At 41.5% G+C, this 15,511-nt stretch overlaps 1 protein-coding gene across 3 annotated transcripts in view; it reads right to left on the minus strand.

Annotated features, from left to right (window-relative positions):
• The window catches only part of NSD1 (nuclear receptor binding SET domain protein 1), a 146,792-nt gene that overhangs the window by 22,634 nt on the left and 108,647 nt on the right, over positions 1 to 15,511 (minus strand). For all 3 annotated transcript variants that reach the window (XM_054717781.1, XM_054717782.1, XM_054717783.1), the window contains exons 15-17: positions 13,493 to 13,649; positions 10,327 to 10,532; positions 5,732 to 5,844 (exon numbers count right to left, since the gene is read on the minus strand). In XM_054717781.1, the coding sequence (XP_054573756.1) occupies positions 5,732 to 5,844; positions 10,327 to 10,532; positions 13,493 to 13,649 (476 nt within the window). The remainder of the gene's footprint in view (positions 1 to 5,731; positions 5,845 to 10,326; positions 10,533 to 13,492; positions 13,650 to 15,511) is intronic.

A 15,511-nucleotide genomic window follows, 5' to 3' on the forward strand; every position in this document is an offset into this window, starting at 1 on the left:
AAGTCAACATAAGACAATTCGGGACCTATAAAAGGGAGATTTCTTTTCCTTAAAGTTGCATGTCACATTTTATATGATTTTGAAGCATCAAGATTTAGCAGCATTATTCACAACAGCTAAAATGTGGAAGCAAACCAAGTGTCCATTTACAGATGAATGGCTAAGCAAAATGTGGTACAAATAATGGAATATTATTCAGCCTAAAAAGGAAGAAAATTCTGAAACATGCTACAACATGGATGAACCTGGAAGATATTATGTTACATGAAGCAAGCCAGTCACAAAAAGACAAATACTGTATGATTCCACTTAAATAATGTACTTTGAGAATCAAAATTAGAGACAAAAAGAAGTGGCTGCCAAGGGCCAAGAGGAGAGAATGAGAGTTATTGTTTAATGGGTATAGAGTTTCAGTTTTATAAGATAAAAAATGTTTTAGAGATGAATGCTGGCAATAAGTACAAATATTATGAATGCATTTGTTGAACTCTTAAATATGGTTAAGATAGTAAATTCTGTTACCTGTATTTTACCACAATAAAAAATTTGGAGGAAATAAAGATTTAGGCAGTTTGACAAAAAATAAAGCCTTATGTAACATACAAAATATGAACCCCACAACATTTTTAAGTCATTTAAAAAAATATGTTTTAGCCCTAACTGGTTTGGCTCGGTGGATAGAGCATCCACCTATGGACTGAAGGGTCAAGGGCACATGTCTGGGTTGTGGGCTCAGTCCCCAGTGGGGGCGTGCAGGAGGCAGCCAATCGATGATTCTCTCTCATCATTGATGTTTCGATTCTCCTTCTCCCTTCCTCTCTGAAATAAATATATAATGAAAAAATTTAAATAAGTTTAAGAAATGTTTTTATTGATTTTTTTAGAGAGGAAGGGAGAGGGATAGAGATAGAAACATTGATGAGAGAGAAACATCATTGATTGGCTGCCTCTTTGCAAGCCCCCCATAGGAGATAGCACCTGCAACCCAGGCACATGCCCTGATCAGGAATCTAACTGGTGGCCTCTTGATTCCTGGGTTGATCGATGCTCAACCGCTGAGCTACACTGGCTGGGCTGTCATTTTAATAGAATCATAATTTCAAAGCTGACAGGCCAAGTAAATTGTAACTGGTTTTTGCTATTGCCACATGGTGGTGCCACTTTAGCTGCTATATAATAAACTACTCTTAAGTGGCATGAAAATATCTGGGTAATATTGAGGTTCCTGTATGTGAATGTTCCTTTATGTAAATAGAAATTCCTGTATGTGAATATTTTACTAGTTACTATCATAATTTGAAATCTCTTTAATAGACAATAATGTAACCCATGCATTTTATTCAGTAGTGGTGCTAGTACTGAAAAATCCAATGAAAATCCAGTGTGATAAAACATAAAGGTCAAATAGCTGCTGTGACACTGAAGGCACTAGTTTTTACAAATACTAGCAACAATGTTTAGAAAAAAATCATCATTTCATAATAGAGATGGATTTGTATACTATGAGTCTCCCCTAGTTAGTATTACTTAACTTGGGAACAGTCAAATCTCAAAAACCCATTCAATACATAAAACTTGACTATTTAGGAATTGCATGACTTTGATAAATTATTTTACTTGCAAGACATACTTTGCAAGACTTGTGAGAATAAATACATGCACCCTGGCTGGAAAGTTCAGTTGGCTAGAGTGTCATCCTGATACACTAAGGTTGCAGGTTTGATCACCAGACAGGGCATATACAAGCATCAACGAATAAAAGTATGAATGGGTGGAACAACAAATCGACATTTCTCTCTCTCTCCCTCCCTTCTTCTCTCTTTAAAATCAATAAATAAAAAGAAAAAAAATATATGTAAAGGTTCTAGTACAGAGCCTAGCAGGCTTTACACATGGTAGGTATTAGATTACCAATTCTAATCAATCTAAAATTACCATAACTACCAATTATTTCTATCCTCTAAATTCTCAAATGGTTTCAGTTCTAACACTTTATTGTGAGCCTATTCTTTTTTTTTTTTTTAAATGTATTTTATTGATTTTTTACAGAGAGGAAGGGAGAGGGATAGAGAGCTAGAAACATCGATGAGAGAGAAACATCGACCAGCTGCCTCCTGCACACCCCCTATCGGGGATGTGCCCGCAACCAATGTACATGCCCTTGACCGGAATCGAACCTGGGACCTTTCAGTCCGCAGGCCGATGCTCTATCCGCTGAGCCAAACCGGTTTCGGCTGTGAGCCTATTCTTTAACAATATTACAAAATCTACAATCTGTACAAATATATTGTCCTCAATCCAGTTCTCTGTAACAACTTAAAAGGACAAACATCTCACTGCCAGATTCTTCAAAATATTTGTGAAAACTGTAAACCTCATTAAAACTCTTGCCCTAACTGGTTTGGCTCAGTGGATTGGGCGTTGGCCTGCGAACTGAAGGGTCCCAGGTTCGATTCTGGTGAAGAGCATGTACCCTGGTTGCGGGCACATCCCCAGTAGGGGGTGTGCAGGAGGTAGCTGATCGATGTTTCTTTCTCATCAATGTTTCTAACTCTCTATCCCTCTCCCTTCCTCTCCGTCAAAAATAAAAAAACAAAACAAAAAAAAAACTCTTAACATTTGCAAACGGGAACCACAAACCTAGTAATTCAAGCTCTATAGGGATAGAAGAGAAGGGCTGAGCTTAATCACCTGAGATTCCAGATCCTACATAGGGCATTCGAATATTCACCTGAATTAAGGAATCTTTACCTGACATAACTCCCTCAAAAAAAGTTTCACCCTGTACTAGCTGGTTTGGCTCAGTGGACAAAGCGTCAGCCTGCGGACTGAAGGGTCCTGGGTTCGATTCCGGTAAAGGGCACATGCCAGGGTTGCGGGCTCGATCCCCAGTAAGGGTGGGGGGGAGGTGCAGGAGGCAGCCGATCAATGATTCTTTCTCATCATTGACATTTCCATCTCTCCCTCTCCCTTCCTCTCTGAAATCAATAAAAATATATTGAGAGAAAAAATAAGTTTCACCCTACTCTAAAGGTATGTTTAGAATTCAGTGCTTGCCAACCGGTGGTCCGCGGCCCACTGGTGGTCTGCGGCCCACTGGTGGTCCGTGAGATCTGAAAGGTTGGTGACGACTGGTTTAGATAATTTTTTTCTTTTTAGAGATATATCTTATTGATTTCAGAGAGGAAGGGAGAGGGAGAGAGAGAGAGAAACATCAATGATGAGAGAACCATTGATCGGCTACCTCCTGCATGACCCCTACTGGGGATTGAGCCCGAAACCCGGGCATGTATCCTGATAGGGAATCAAACTGTGACCTCTTGGTTCATAGGTGGACACTCAACCACTGAACCACACCAGTGAGCCAATAATTCTTTCTTGCCATCTGGTTTAACCTATGAACAATCCTAAGTAAGTTTCCTAACATAAAGCCAAAAACAAAACGAAATAACAACCAAAATCAAACAAAACACACACACATGGTTTTAAGTAAGAACAAAGATATGTAATTGAAGGTAAACTTTCATCCTAGAAGAGGGGTCAATATAATTTTTTGTAAAGGACCATTCAGTAAATATTTTAGCATTTGCAGGCTCTAGACCTCTAGTGAATGTAGCTCAACTCTGCCATTATAGTACAAAAACAATAATAGACAATATGTAAATGAACATGCATGACTGTGTGACAATAAAACCTTATTTATGGATACTAATATCTGAACTTCATATAATCTTCATGTGTCAGGAAATATTTTATTCCCCCCCGTCAACCATACTAGGCCAGATTTGCTCCATGGACATAGTTTACCAACCCCCATTCTAAATAGTTTTCCTGGACATACATTTGTTTAAAAAAAAAATTAATGCATCGACCTCTAAATTCTGCGATTAGATCACTTATGGGGAGCTGCTCCCTCAATAGTCAGGCTCCATATGATTGACGTGCTACTCTGAATGTCTACCTTGCTGTTACCTGACATCTATGACTGAGAACCTGATTACTTTCCCTTTTTTTGAGGCCTAACTACATTCAGTGTTATGTCTTCATGCACAGTAACTCCATTTAAATCTCAATATACCACCAGGGTCCAATCCAATTGGACCCAATTTTAGGTTTTGAGGGTTGTTTTCCCCAGCATATATATTTGTAAAGGTTGATATTTTATGACTTTTATTCTTTCTTAGAGGTTTACCAAAGATCAAAAAAAAATTTTACTTATTAGAAAAGGAATAGCCCAGCTGGTGTGGCTCAGTGCTTGAGCATCAACCCATGTACCAAGAGGTCACCAGTTCAATTCCCAGCCAAGGCACATGCCCGGGTTGCAGGCTCAATCTCCAATCCCTGGTGAGGGGTGTGCAAGAGGCAGGCAGCCAATTGATATTCTCTCTATTCAATGTTTCTATCTCTCTCTAAAAAAAAATTTAAAATAAAAATAAAACTCATTCTATCTTGCAACTACTATCATATTTCCAAAGAGCATAAAGACTAGATATAACATCTTTCTAGTCTGCTTATAGTTGCTAGATTTAGCAAATAATCCAGGTCACCCAATTATATTTGAATTTCAGATAAACAACAAATAGTTCTTTAGTTTAAGTAGTTCCAAAAGAATATTTGGGCGCTACTTCAACAAACTAGACTCTAAAGATGGTAGTGAAATTGATTTTGAAGTGAAATCTCAGACTTATAAGACTTCAGAAACTCAAAACCAAAGAGTACAAAAACAATGCATTTAATGACAAAAAATAAGGTATCCAGAAATGACATCATCGTAAATATTTTGCAAGAACCTGGGCAATCTTGTTTTGTTAATAGTATTTCTCTCATGTTTTCTGATATTTGAGCACCAAAACTAACTTGATTAAAAGGTTTTAATGTATGTACTAAAATGTCTAATAAATTTATTATTCACTATTCCTTTATCTTTACTTCTATAAGTTATTCATTAAAATGACTTTAAATTATAAAAAAATACAAAGGATTTATTGGGCCCAGATAATAAATGCTGATGATGCTTTTGCCAGGAACACTGAGGGTTAGATATTCCTAACACAAGTTCTCCTGACATTGGGAATCCTAGTCGTACTGGTCACCTAAATCTTTAATATTACCAAGAAGACTTATCCATGTGTGTATTATCCACACTATGTCAGGGCCATTTAAGATTTTTTTAAAAAAATATATTTTTTATTGATTTTTTACAGAGAGGAAGGGAAAGGGACAGAGAGCCAGAAACATCGATGAGAGAGAAACATCAACCAGCCGCCTCCTGCACACCAGCCGCCTCCTGCACACCCCCTACCGGGGATGTGCCCACAACCAAGGCACATGTCCCCGACCAGAACCGAACCCGGGACCCTTCAGTCCGCAGGCCGACGCTCCATCCACTGAGCCAAACCGGCCTCGGCCATTTATGATTTTTTATCACAGCTGTTTGGTCCCTTTCAAACTCTAAGATGTTGACTGTGAACAGAATCTAATCCAATCTACTTATATGAGAAGACTTTCCAAGGCAACAGTGTGTGTATCAACACACAACTGGTTTTATTAAGTTCACACAATTGCTAGGAATGTGTTTTGGCACTTTTTTTGTTATCTCCTTTCAAGCTCTTATCTGTACCTAAAAGCCACTATGCTTGTGCTTCCAATTCTTGTCATGAATAGAGTAGGAAGAGGGCAATCTCTAAGGGTCTCTCTTCTTGAGATGGAGTCTGCTGAAGTCTTTTCTCACCTTTATATGTTTATAAGGCGGTGGTTTCTTATCGTTCTTTCGGTCTTCCTGCAGCTGTCTTAGTTCCTTTTGGGCCTTCAACTCCTCAAACCTTGCTGCAGCTTCCTGAAGAGCTAAGAAAACACAATAGCATAAGTCACTTAGCCTGTGAATGGAGTTATTTTACCTTTTTGTTTCCCTTTTAAATAGGAGAAAAATTCATATTTTAGACAAAAATCACCAACGCTATAAGTAAGACTTCTACTTTCAGTAAGTTATAATCCCTAGGGTATTCAGATACAGCATTAAAACAAAACATAATCCATCACTAAATGGTACAATACAGACTACCAGTTTCAGAGAAAAATTTAAAACAACAACAAAAGAACACACAGTTAAATGATTTGAAAAAGGCCATGTATATCATCTATAGACCGCATCTACTTAGCATAGTCACAGCCTGTAGGCCTAATTCTTTCCTCAGTACTGAATCTCCTATTCCAGAAACATCCTGCTTCCTAGATGCCCCAGGTAACATGCTGTGTTCCTGTGGAAAAAATCCAAAGTTGAAGTTCTCTTTTCTTCCTTGCCTATTCTCTAGAGCACCTGTCCTACTTTTCTCCTAAGACTCATTCTGTAAATATCAACTATTAGTTTAATGATACAAAGACAGCCCTTCATAGCTAGTTTGTATTCAAAGCTTGTACTTTCATATGCTTGAAAGATTGTAATATCTGAAAAGTTCAACAAAATCTTAGGATTCTCATTCTTCCCTACTTAAATCAAAATTATAATTCATGCCCAGCCGGGTGTAGCATCAACCCAGGAACCAAGAGTTCACCGGTTCGATTCCCAGTCAGGGCATATGCCCAGGTTGCGGGCTCGATCCCCAGTGGGGGGGGGGTGGGGGGGGGGGCGCGTGCAGGAGGCAGCCAATCAATGATTCTCTCTCATCATTGATGTTTCTATCTCTCTCTCCCTCTCCCTTCCTCTCTGAAATCAGTGGAAATATACTTTTTAAAAAATTTAAAAAAAAAATAAAACAGTTAAAAAATAAAAATAAAATTTAATTCATTATTGATTACACAAGTTAAAAATTCTGAAAAGAATTTCAGTTCTTCCCTTCTTTCTCTCTGTGGCTTTCCCCATGCTGTCAATTCTTTAAAGAAAATCTCACCTCTGATCCATCCCTTTTTCTCCATTTCTCTGTCACCATCCAGCAGAGTTTTGTTTTGCCTGGAGTTCTCTAAATTTTTCTAAAGTCCCTCATAAAGTCCTTCCTTCCTTCAACCTATTATTGAGCATATTCTGCCTAGTCTATCTAGTAATCATTATTCTCTCTACCCTATGGAGGCTTCCCTGTGACAAGTCTAGTCATCTTTCCCCAGAACGATTGAAACACTGACATTCCTGGTGGCAGCCTCTCACCTTTTATGGCCATACACTCTACTCAGACTGAGATTTCTAAAACTATGATCTGACCATATAAATTACTTACCTTTTCAGGCAAATAGCTCAGTGCTCTCCTGACCATGTGCTTAAACTATACCAAATACTTGGAAGTCCCTAACTTAGCATGTTAGATTCAATGTGTGCTTCCACATGTGCTTTCTTCTTATTAACTTCTTCAGTCAGTGGCCATCTCAGGCAAAAATGTTGGTCACTTGGTCCCTGAGAAACCGAGGCTACAAAACTCAAGCTCCTACAGTATTAGTACTGATAGCCTATATCTATACAAGAAACCACATGGCCAACAGATAAGTGAGGACTCACTGAAATAATATTAGGCAAATATCTTATCAATCATCTTGCTAATAGACACCTTTCTCATTCCCATCCAAGAAGTTTCACTGGCTTAATATCTTCTTGCACCTAACCACAAAGTTTCACTTGCTTAGAACCCCTCTTTACTAAACAGTCAAAATCTTATACTCCAATATCCAACTATATTCAAACTAGAGGCCCAGTGCACAAAATTCGTGCACAGGCAGGGTCCCTAGCAGCTGCCAGCTGTCAGCTGGGGCCTTCCTTCATTTCATGCTGCCTCCGGTGGTCAGCACATGTAATAGCTAGCAATTGAACTCCCGATCAGTTGAATTCCCCCGGGGACACTTTGCACATTAGACTTTTATATATATACACTAGAGGCCTGGTGCACGAAATTTGTGCACTCAGGGGAGGGGCGGCCCTCAGCCCGGCCTGTGCTCTCTCGCAGCCCGGGAGCTCTCGGGGGATGTCCAACTGCAGCTAAGCCATCCTAAGCCATCAGTTGGACATCCTTAGCGCTGCTGCAGAGGCAGGAGAGGCTCCTGTCACTGCCACTGCGCTCGCCAGCTGTGAGCCCGGCTTCTGACTGAGCAGTGCTCCCCCTGTGGGAGTGCACTGACTACCAGGGGGCAGCTTCTGTGTTGAGTGTCTGCCCCCTGGTGGCCAGTGTGTGTCATAGCAACCGGTCATTTTGCCATTTGGTCGATTTGCATATTAGGGTTTTATTATATAGGACAAATTCGTGCATGGGGGAGTGTGGGTGGGGCGGGGTCCGGGCCACTTGGAAGGAGACAGCAAGAGGTTGGCCAGCTGGCCCAGCCCTGATTAGGCCTGATCAGGGCTGGGCCAGCTGGGGGAGGAGCTGAGGGTGATTGGCCTATGGGCCCTGCCCCTGATTGGGTGTGTGGGGGGGCAATTGGGGGTGGGGCTAGCTGTGGGGAGGGGCTGTCTGGCCCTGCCCCCAAATGGGGTGGGGGGGGGGGCGATCAGGGGTCAGCAGCTGAGGGAGGGTTGGTGGGAGGTTGGCTAGCCAGCCCCACCCCAGATAGGTGTGGGGGGCGATCAGGAGTGGAGCTGGCTGGGGGGAGGGGCCTCGGGCCAATCAGGGTGATGGGGGCTGATAGGGTGTGGGGTAGGCCGTGGGGATGGGCTGTGGGCCAATAGGCCCCGGGGAGGGACCAAGGATAGTTGGCCAGCCAGCCCTGCCCTTGATCAGATTGGAGAGGGGGGGGCGGCAATCAGGGGTAGGGCTGGCTGAGGGGAGGGGCTATGGGCCAATCGGGGTGGTGGGGACCAATTGGGGGTGGGGCCGGCCGGGGGGAGGAGCTGCAGGAAGTTGGCTGGCTGGCCCCATCCCCAGATCAGCTGGTTCACTGGCTGCAGTGGGCGTCAGAGCGACCAGTTGTTCTGGTTGTTATGGTGTTCCATCGCTGGTTTTTTATATATATACTAGTAGCCCTGTGCATGAATCCATGCCCCAGTAGCTCACTGCCATCCTCCAGTAGCTCTCCGTCTGCTGCCCCGCCCTCCTGTATCTCCCTCCGCCCCCTGCCGCCACCCTCATAGCTTGCTGCCCTGCCCCCTCCTGTAGTTCTCTGCCGCCTGCTTGTAGCTCGCTGCCCCACCTTCCTGCTGATTTGTGATCCATTCATTACGCAGTCGGTCATTATACTTCATGGTGTAACAACCATTTGCATATTACATCTTTATTATATAGGATAGACTAGAGGCCCAGAGCGCACGAAATTGTGCGCGAGTAGCTCACCGCCACGCCGTGCGAGCCATGGGCCCCGCTTGCCACAGGGCCCCACCATGCCGGGCAAGCTTCGGGCCCTGCCTTGCCTCGTGAATCCCGCCGTGCCGAAAGCCCCACTCTGTTGCCGTGAGCAGCTCATGGGCCGGGGGAGGGACTGAGAGGTGCTCTATGCACCTCCTGGTGACCAGTCGTTTGGTCACTTCCGCTTGCCTCAGCTGGCTGCCCCGCCCATCTCCAAGGTAGCTTGTGGCACACTCTCTGCCACTCATAACTCTCCCCCACTAGTAGCTCTCACCCCGCCCCACCCGCCACTGCTCCTTTGGTCATTAAGGTGTTATGGCCATGGGCCTTTTATAATATAGATAGATAACAAGAGATACCTATATTGCCTTTCAAAGAACAACTAATGGAAGAAGATAATTATCATTGAGGGGATACCAACTCTATGCCCTGCAGGGTAATTTTTTTTATTACCTCAATTATCAGATCAACCTTTACTCATTATACATAAGAGAAAACTCATAGTTAACTCGACCCCTCCTGGCCCCAAATCCTTCATTGCTAGACTTTCACTCTTATCTTGCATCATAATTTTTGGTGAATTTTATCTCTTCCCAGTAAACTAAAAACAGAACTGATGAGACAAAAACCTCCCTGAAGGAAATTCCAATTAAGGTTGGATTAAAAAATAATGAGTTACAGCCCTAGCTGGTTTGGCTCAAGGATAGAACGTCGGGCTGTGGAACAAAGGGTCTCGGGTTCGATTCAGGTCAAGGGCACATATCTTGGTGGCAGGTTCCTCACGGGCCCTGCAGGAGGCAACCAATTGATGTGTTTCTTTCACATCGATGTTTCTATCTTTCCCTTTTTTTTTTTTTACTCTATGGAAAAATATCCTCAGGTGAGGATTAACAACAAAAAAAAAAAAGTTATGACTGTCAATTTCCCCACAAAATCCTGTAACTACAGCCACATTATACCCCATGAGGGCAGAACACAGCTGCTAATGGAATGTATATGAATTATAACACAGAAGAAATTCTTTGCCAACAAAGGTCTGTGTAGATCTGAGAAATAAAAAATATATGGTTACCTTTTTTATATGTCCCATCCACTCCTTTGCCCATCTTATCCTTGCTGCTTACATCCCCCTCCATGTAGGGAAAGACTCTGGCCTGGTGAGTCCAGAGATAGTCATTAGACCCAAAGAAGAGCACAGGGAACTCGCCCACATCATGTCTCATCTTATCAATGTTGGAAGGTACAGCTCGAGGATGGCAGATCTCAGCTGGCCACCACCTGGGAAAGGTAAAAACAAAGAAGGAAAACTAAAACACTGCAAGGCACTAGGAAGATACCCTACTTTTTAGGACAGGAATAAGGAATAGCAATGTCTACCTATCCACATTAAAGTCTGATTTGAACATTCTTACAATCAAACTAGAGAAAAACCAAGTAGTATATGCCAAAAGCCTGAGAACACCCACCTGCACAAATGTGCTTCCATACACAGACACACTCCCTTATACTCAGTTATTCTACTTCATGGATTATATAACAGGAAATAATTAGAAATATGAACAAAGCTTTATAGAATTATTATCTAGGAGAATGAAAACCTGGAAACAACCTAAATACTCAATGTTAAGGGAATGACAGAACTATATATAGTACACTGTCATGAAATATAATTTGGCCTTCAAAAAGGATAGAAAAATGACATCAAGAAATCTGCCCCCCACCCCCCACAACTACCTTAGGAAGACATTAGCTATTAAAGCTAGAAACCCCTACCATGCTATTCTATCCTGAGAATGCCCCCAGAGAAGCTCCTGTGCATGTACACTAACATATTAACAAAATGTTCATAGTGCAAACAAGAGAATGATTAAATGAACTACACAAACAACACTGTATGACTATGTTGTATGAAGGAACTAGAGTACTGTGCTAACAACAATAAATCTCAATAGAATAGTGAATGAAAAAAGCAAGTTGCAGGAAAATATAAATATTCCTTTATATAAAGACCTAAAACATGCCAAACAAAATATTATATATATGGCAAATCTATATAGCAAGCCAAAGGAATAAAAAACACAAAGTGCAGTATGTGGTTATATCTGTGGGTAGGGAGAGAATGAATTCAAAGAGGAAGACTCAAAATCACCAGTAATGAACTCTTTGTTTAACTAGGAGGTACATACACAGGTGTGCCTTTTGTTATTCTTTAAAGTCATTCATGTTACAATACCCTTTTGTATATTCCATGATCAATAAAAATAATTTTAAAAAGAAAAAGCAAGACACAAAAACTGAGGCCCTAGCCAGTTTGGCTCAGTGGACAGAGCGCTGGCCTACAGACTGAAGGGTCCCAGGTTTGATTCTGGTCAAGGGCACATGCCTGGGTTGCAGGTTCGCTCCCTAGTAGGAGGCGTGCAGTAGGCAGCTGATCAATGATTCTCTCTCATCATTGATATTTCTCTCTCTCTCCTCTCCCTTCTAAAATCAATAAAAATATATTTTAAAAAAACCCACAAAAACTGCGTATAAACTATAAGGCCAATTATTTTGAGGGTGTATGTATTGATGTGTCTGCAAATAAATATACCAAAATGTTAGCAATGTGTCTTCCTTGTTTGTAAAGTTTACATGTTTGTTTTCATTAATGAATTTTCTATGGAAAATATGTATTTAGTAGAGGCCCGGTGTACGTGCACAGGTGGGGTCCCTCGGCCTGGCCTGTGGGGATCAGGCTGAAATTGGCTCTGCAACATCCCCCAAGGGGTCCTGGATTGCAAAAGGGCGCAGGCCAGGCTGAGGGACCTTAGTGGTGCATAATCTGGAGGGGAGGGACCACGGGAGGGCTCCAGGGCATGTCTGGCCCATCTCACCCAGTCCTGATCAGAGGGACCCCAGCAGCAAGCCAACCTACCGGACAGAGCATCTGCCCCTGGTGGTCAGTGCGCGTCATGGTGATTGGTCGAAAACTTAGCATATTATGCTTTTATTATATAGGATTCTGATGACTACAACATATATTCAGTTTTTTCTTTCCTAATGGAAAATTAATGGGGAGGCCTTGCTTAACCAGGGAGATCATTAACAAATATTAAGGCCTGCCCTAGAAGATTTGGCTCAGAGGATAGAGCATTGGCCTGCAGACTGAAAGGTCCTGGGTTGCAGGCTTGATCCCCAGCCCTGGTTGGGGCATATGTGGGAGGTGACCAATCAATGTGTCTCTCTCACATTGATGCTTCTATTTTTCTGATTCCCCCCTACCTTTCACTCTCTATAAAAATCAGGATTAACAACAACAACAACAAAATATATATATATATATATATATATATATATATATATATATATTAAGGTCCTGGCTGGTGTGGCTTAATAGGTTGGGCATCGTCCTGTGTACCAAAAGGTTGCCAGTTTGATCACCCAGGGGGCGGTGGGGGGCGGCTGGCATGTAGAAGGCAGTAGATCCATGTTGCGTTTTCACATCAATCTCTCTCTAAAAATCAACAAACTATTTTTAAAAAGGCACAAAAACTCTATGGGAATGGATTTTTAAGAGAGTGTGGGAGAAATGGATTAGTAGTGGAAAGAAATGTGGGGAAATAATATGTGTGTGTGTGTGTGTGTGTGTGTGTGTGTGTGTGTGTGTGTGTGTATGTATAAATATATATATAAAAGTGAAGGGGGAAGGGCAGGAAGAGATTAACCAAAGATCTTATATGCATACTAGTGGCCCTGCACATGAATCCGTGCACAAGTAGCTCGTTGACGCTTGCCTCAGCTGGCAGCCCTGCCCACCACTGCTGTAGCTCGTAGCTCACTGCCCCACCCTCCTGTAGCTCTCTGCCGCTCATAGCTCAAGGCCCTGCCCTCCTGATGATAGATTGTTACGAGTCACAGTGTAATGAACATTTGCATATTACCTCTTTATTATATAGTATGAGAGGCCCGGTGCACGGATTTGGTGGGGTCCCTCGGCCTGGCCTGTGGGGATCTGGCCGAAACTGGCTCTCCAACATCCTCCGAGGGGTCCTGGATTGCGAGAGGGCACAGGCCAAGGGACCCCACTGATGTACAAATCTGTGCACCGGGCATCTAGAGAGAGAGTGTGAGAGTGAGAGAGTGTGTGTGAGTGAGTGTGTGTGTGTGTGTGTGTGTGTGTGTGAGTGAAACACCGTATTTAAGAGTTCCCAAGAAACATGACGATAAAAGAAATGATTGCCTGTCTCCTTCATCCTTACCTATATCGTCCAACCTTTACCCAGACAATTTCCCTGTAATGTGGTTTTTTGCCTGCCTTACAGTCATTGCAATACCAGTTTCCTTCAGGGATATCAATGTTCAGGCATTCCCGATGAAAAGCAGCAGGGCAAGAATCACAGCACAGAAGGCTGCCTCCTGTAAGAATAAAAAAAAATTGGCATTCAGAATCACAAGGCTACATATAAAGACCCAGCTAAAACAGCTTTTGCTCAGTTCCTAACCAATTATTTATCTCTCAGCCAAGAGCCTAGTAATTTAATTAGTTATTCAGAGAGACTTTCCTACAAGGGTGCTCCCTTTCCAATATTCCTGAACCACACCCCTAAAGGTTAGGTTAACAGCAAATAAACATGAGATCTTATTGGCAAAATTAGATTAAGGCAAACATCTACAAGTCATATGTGTATAAACACACATATATACATTACTTTCTTTTCAATAAAAAGCAAAACACTAAAGAGAGTATCAATGAGAAACAATGACCAGTATATAAAAAAGCACAAGCTTCAACTGCTGTTAGATCTAAGCTCTAAGATCATATGGCCTTGGGGAATTCACTTCACTTTTCTTTTTTTTGTCCCCCCTCCTTTACTAATTGGGCTAACACTGGTTAACAAAATTATACAGGTTTCAGGTGCACAATTCTACAACACATCATTTGTACATTTTATTGTGTGTTCACCACCCCAATTCCTGTCTTTGTTGGGAATTCACTTTTCTTGTTGAGCTGTAATCCCTTCAATGGTAAGGTGTTTTCTACAATAAACAATAAATAAGCATATCTGTTTGAGTTGTAAGCAAGTGATTAAATTGCCTAGTAGTGTCTGACTTTTAAAATTGCTTTTTATTCTTTTTTTTTATGTTTGGCAATCTTATGACACCTATGGCACCTTTTCAAAATCACATTTATAAATGCACAAATGTAATACCTAAGACAAAAAGGACATAGATTATGATAACATACAATGATCAAAAACCAAAGAACACAGAATAAAATATAATGATCAAAATATTAGAGTAAGAGGTTAGTTATTTCTAATAACTCTACTTCTTTGTAATAAATAAATAACAAGAACTAGCAGTAGCACTGGTGACAAAAAGCACAGCTACTAATGTAGTTTATTGCATAAACTTCAGTTACATATTAAGTCTCCCCCCCCCTCAAGTTTTCAGACAATGTTGATTATATGTATTGCAGTGACAATAAATTTTTACTTAAGGATTTTCACTCAAAGTGACTCAATTTACATACTTGAATCTGAAATCTTCAGGGCTACAGATAAAGAATTTCAGCCTGGCTAGTGTGGTTCAGTGGTTGAGCATCGACCTATGAACCAGGAAGTCACGGTTTGATTCCTGGTCTGGACACATGCCAGGGTTGTGGACTCGATCCCAAGTATGGGGCATGCAGAAGCAGCCAATCAATGATTCTTTCTTATCATTGATGTTTCTATCTCTCTCCCCCTCTCCCTTCCTCTCTGAAATCGATAAAAATAAGGCAAAAAATAAAAATAAAAAAAGTCTTATTTATCTTATGCTAGAAATGAGCATGACTCAAACATGCCAGACTCAAACATGTACCTCTTAAATTTCACCCTAAGGAATTAGTGAGGGATAAAACCTTAGCAAGGTATAGATCCACATCCATCGTGGTCTCACTGTGCCTCCTTTACCTCGTAAAATCCTATGAGAAACTTAATTTTGTGACACTATTCTTGTACATTTCCCTCCTGTGTTATTTTCCTTTTCTCAATAACCTAAAGTAGGCTCTTAAAACCAGCTTTAGGGTATTTGTTTTGTTGGGGCCAGGTACATGTGCTTAAGACCCAACTCTGCTTCAATTACAGAAGTTATCCTTTTATCTGTGTTGTTTATGGGAGTTCAAATTCAGAGTGAGATATCATTTGGAAAAGTCTGTTGCTACAAAATAAGTTTGAATAACTTTTTTACTCAATATATATATAGCCTGTACTCTATGCTCTGAAACTCATTTATTC

This window comes from Eptesicus fuscus, chromosome 6, assembly GCF_027574615.1.
Source record: "Eptesicus fuscus isolate TK198812 chromosome 6, DD_ASM_mEF_20220401, whole genome shotgun sequence".
NCBI lineage: Eukaryota > Metazoa > Chordata > Mammalia > Chiroptera > Vespertilionidae > Eptesicus > Eptesicus fuscus.